General features: G+C 26.2%; 1 protein-coding gene across 2 annotated transcripts in view; it reads left to right on the top strand.

Moving 5' to 3' along the window:
- LOC107449138 (GIGYF family protein Gyf) overlaps positions 1-4,808 on the top strand; it is a 45,736-nt gene that overhangs the window by 32,317 nt on the left and 8,611 nt on the right. For both annotated transcript variants that reach the window (XM_071182243.1, XM_071182244.1), the window contains 4 exons: positions 133-234; positions 1,335-1,414; positions 1,503-1,602; positions 2,826-2,998. In XM_071182243.1, the coding sequence (XP_071038344.1) occupies positions 133-234; positions 1,335-1,414; positions 1,503-1,602; positions 2,826-2,998 (455 nt within the window). The remainder of the gene's footprint in view (positions 1-132; positions 235-1,334; positions 1,415-1,502; positions 1,603-2,825; positions 2,999-4,808) is intronic.

Genomic DNA, 4,808 nt, shown 5'->3' with positions numbered 1-4,808 from the left:
TGTTTGTTATTTTTTTACTTATTATTTCCCACCCCCTTTTTTCATATGTCTATAATTTTTCTTTGTTTTTTTCTTCATTTTGAACTTTTATATATATATATATATATATATATATTATCATTTGTTTTATAGGGTCCAGTGTGGGGAATTCAAAACTCACAGTCTTCAAATGAGCTATCTCTTGCAGACATACAAAGACTTCAAGAAGAAAAGGAAAGAGAAGAAAGACAAGAGGTTGCTCTCAGTTTATCATATGATCAGGATTATTATTAATGAAAGGGATCTCCTAGCTAAAATAAATATTTTTCAATGTATTTGTGTGTAAAAAAAATTCTTATGGCTCAAATGAATGGTTAATTTATGTTTTAACCATTTAAATTTTTAGTTTTTCACACACTATCCACATATTTAGCATGTCTATAGATTGCACAATGTGGATGTCCACAATAGAAACAAAAACTTAATTTAACTGATTTGATTTTAAAGTTAGTAAAATGGGAATGGGACATTTTATTATTATTATTAAATACCATAATTAATCTTTGATTTTTCATTTTGTTTAGATAGGAGAAAAAAACTAAACATTTGAAAGTTAAATAAGCCTTTTATTCTTTTTTTTTTATATAATCAAGCATTTAAACAAAGTGCAAATAGAAAAATTTGCTAAAAATTTATTTAAAACTAATAAGTTGTATGCTATTAAAATTTCCCAGTTGAGTAAAATTGTATTCCTAAAATAATTAAATTTCTCTTTTACTATTCAGTAAGGGAGGAAAAAGATGTCGCTAGCAAAGATAATTTTTTTATGTAATACTGTTAAGTCCATTTTTGAAAATACCAGTTTAAACTTTTGCAATTTGAAGTAATTAATACTAAAAGCATGTGTGTTAAATACTTAACTGTATAAAAATCTCCCACACTTAGAATTTGAAATGTTTTCCTCGGGCATAAAAATTTTCATTGAACTTTTTGATTTGTTTTTTAAAACCATTAGTACAAACTGATACTAGTATTGGAAATAGATACCTAATAATATAAATTGATAACTGTAAAAATCAAATTGCATATTACTTGTCTTCCAAAGTTCCAACCTTTGTTCATTTTCTTTTAAAATTTAGGTAAAACACGCATAAAATCAAAAGTTTTGTCCATAGTAACATAAGTTAGTTAATAATTTTTTCAAGTTGTCTCTCTATAAGTCATACAGACTTTGATTATGCTTAAGCAAATAAAATGTCACATTAATATATATTTAAACTTATTACGTTAAACACTTATAAACAAGTAAATAACCTTAAAATGGTGTGTATTTTCATGATTAAATTTTATTCCAGAAACTCCGACAACAATCATTACAACAACAGACTGTAAAGACAGTTCAACAGAATAAAAGTAGCCTTAGTTGGGCTAAAAGGTAAATGGGTATATTTATTGCTGTAATGTCATGCAATCAGCATATTCTTTTGAATAATGTGTGTAATTACATTTTTTTCTCCTTTTAGAGCTACTGATACTCAGCCAGCTGTTAAGTCTCTCTTTGAAATTCAACAGGAAGAAGCTGAAAGGTTAGCTCAAATTCAACGCACATCAAAGCCACAGCCGGTAAGATCAAATTTTTCAACACTAGTTCTCTGACTCATTCATACATTTAAACTTAGAAACTCATTAAGTTTTAGTTACACATTTCTCTTATTTTATGCATGTATATTATATTCTCTTATTTTATTTAGATGGCTATATATGTTGTATTTTTGAAGCTACACTATTTCTCCTGTACTACTTATGCAATAATTGTCAATTTTTTGTTATATTTTTGCTTAAAATTTATTTTATCAAAACTCCAAACTACTGGAATCCTGGATTAGTTTTTCCAATAAAATTCTATTTTAAATATCATAAATCTGCAAATTTATGTGGTGTTAATAAAGATGCAACTCCTACATAAAATTCATTGTATTCTTTAATTTTAGTTAATAAAAAGTTATAAATATAAGTATTAATAATGTAATTTCTTTTTATTTATATTTTCTCTTATATGATATTAGTGATAAAATCTTATATATAATTTAAACAATATCTTATATACATAGTTGCCAACTCTTCTGGATTTTACCAGTTTCTACTGATCTACTGGTTTAATTGAAATTCTCCTAGTTTTTGTACATTTTAAAAAATTTCTTAAAATTGACTAAGTTTCTTTTAAAAAAAATGGCTACTGAAATAGAATTTATGCACAGATGATTGCTTGCTTGAATATTTAAATAAGTATTATTGATACATAATAAAGCGAGCCTTTATTTATAGTAATCAGTTGAAAGCTTTTTTTATTCTAAAATCTTCAGTTTATTTTTATTCAGAACTCTCTTTTTAAATTAATTTTAAAAAAATGGTAAATATCTTTGATGAATTAAATGCCTATTACTTCAGAATTGAGTAAACATAATGCATAACATTTCATGTTCATTTATTATCAATCATGACTGGAAAATAAAGATATTTTTTTGTAGAACAGCTGTAGCTAAAAACCTGTCTAGCACAGATATGAAGCACCAATAGGAATGATAATCCTGTAGATTTTTCAGTTAAAATACCTTAATATATCATAACTTTTATCGCCTTTACCTTAAAAGTTTTGAACTTCCACAGACTAGTATGGTTTATATTAGACTTGAAGTAGTAGACACCTCTCAGCATTCTTCAACTCGCACAATTTGGAAACCCTAGCTTTAATCTGGCTGTTTCTCTTACATTTTTACATGCTTTATTAAACTTTTGTTGAAAATAATCTTCATTCAAGTGATATTTTTTTCTTGATTTTTTTATAGCCACCCCAGACTTTAAGCTCCAACGCAGGAGTTTGGGGTAATACTAGTCACTTAAACAAAATCACGGCTGCGCCTCAAACATGGAACACGAGTAATGTGTCTTCAACGACTGGTTTCTGGGATGATGTAATTAGCAACAATTCGCACTCTAGAAAGCAGCCTCAAAAGACCAGGTGAATATTATGCTTGTAACAAAGTGATGTAAATTCCATTTAGTCAGGAGTCAATGCCCACTGAATTGGGAATATCACAAAAAGCTTTATTTAAAATCTATTTAGGTTTTCACTGTGGTTACATATTTACCAAAAATAATTTTTGTCAAATATTGAAATAGTTATGTTTAAATAGTACTTAAGTTCTTTTTTTTTTTTCTTTTTGTGGGGGGAGAGGTCAAAAACATAAATTTTTAAGGCATAAATATTATACGAATTTCGATTTTCAATCTCAAAAATATTAGCAATAGTAATTTTTTTAAAAAAATAATGCAAAATAAAACACGTCTCTTAGAATATTCATGAAAAACCTTAATTTTCATAAACAAATACGTGTGTTTTTGATTTTCAACCAGATTCTTAGGTTATGTTATTATATAAATGCAAACTTAGATAAATGTTTTCATTTAGATACTTTTTAAATGTTCTAAACTTTAAACCTTAAATTCATTTTATGTTTATGCTTTAAAAAAATTAAATTTATAATTTTTTCCCCACAAAAAGAATAAGATTTTAGGCTTATTTCTGGAAATCAAAATATATTTCAATCTTACTAAAAGCAGGGTTGCCACAGGCGACTAAAAAGCGACTATTTGCAACTATTTTCGACCTGTGGCAACTATTTTTGGCTTAAAAAGAAGCAACTATTTTCAGGAAAAGAAGACTATTGGGAGACTTTTCTGCTCTTCTAGTGATTTTTTTTTTTTTTTTAAACAATAAATTGGGTTGACAACCTGTGGCCTGCGGTAGCTTCTGAACATAATGAATTTTTTTTATACAATAAATTGGGTTGACAGCCTGTGGCCCGCAGTAGCTTCTGAACATAATGAAATATTTTTTCTTTAAAAAAAAAAAAAAAATTGAATTTTAAATTTGAGTAATCACTTTTTAATGAGCTCAATTTTCACAGATTCCATTGTGAATCTATTTTGTTTCTCAGTCGCCTTTTCTACGATTGCTACGAAATTCTGCGTGATTTTAAAGAACCCTATTTTTAATACAATATTATGATGCGTGAATTTGGAATTTTATTAATAATTTTTCAGTACATATATGTTTGCTAAATCAATTATTGGTAAAAGGGAAAAATTTTTAGAAAGAGTATGTTTTTAACAAAAAAAAAATTTCTGAATTAATTCTAGTATTTAAAAGTATTTAATTTTCTGCTAATATACTAATTTTTTTTATATAAAAATTTAGTGCTAGAACACTAACGTTTATTTAAAAAGTATCATATTGACCATCAACTTGACTAAATGGATCATGGTATATTACAATGAAGTCATTTAACAAAATTTTAGTAATATTATTGAAAAAGTTTTGTTCGTATTTTGGCAACTATTTTGTTAATTTTTTTCTGTGGCAACCCTGTAAAAAAAGTGATTCTCTACTACTTAATATTCATTCAAAACGTTACAATTTTTTTTTCCTCATTTTTTTTTTTTTTTTTTTTTACCAGTTTTGCCCATATTATTTAATTAGAAACTAGTTGCCAGCATGGAAAATACTGTGCAGTTTTGCCTAAAAAGGAATTATCAGCTCGTCAAATTTACTATCGTTAATTTAATTATTTGTATGTTTCATATTAAAATTAAAAAAATATGATTTTCTATGTTAATTGCTTCAACTTAATTCTTTATTCTTGTATATTTAATTGTCTTATTTATAATAGAAATTTAAAGCTATACAGTCAATTCGCTATAACTCGAAGTACGATAACTCGAATATTACTATAACTCCATTTTTTTATGACCTTCTCCTATATGTGGCT

Source organism: Parasteatoda tepidariorum, chromosome 6 (genome assembly GCF_043381705.1).
Source record: "Parasteatoda tepidariorum isolate YZ-2023 chromosome 6, CAS_Ptep_4.0, whole genome shotgun sequence".
Taxonomy (NCBI): Eukaryota; Metazoa; Arthropoda; class Arachnida; order Araneae; family Theridiidae; genus Parasteatoda; species Parasteatoda tepidariorum.
This window is presented reverse-complemented; position numbering and strand designations above follow the sequence as displayed.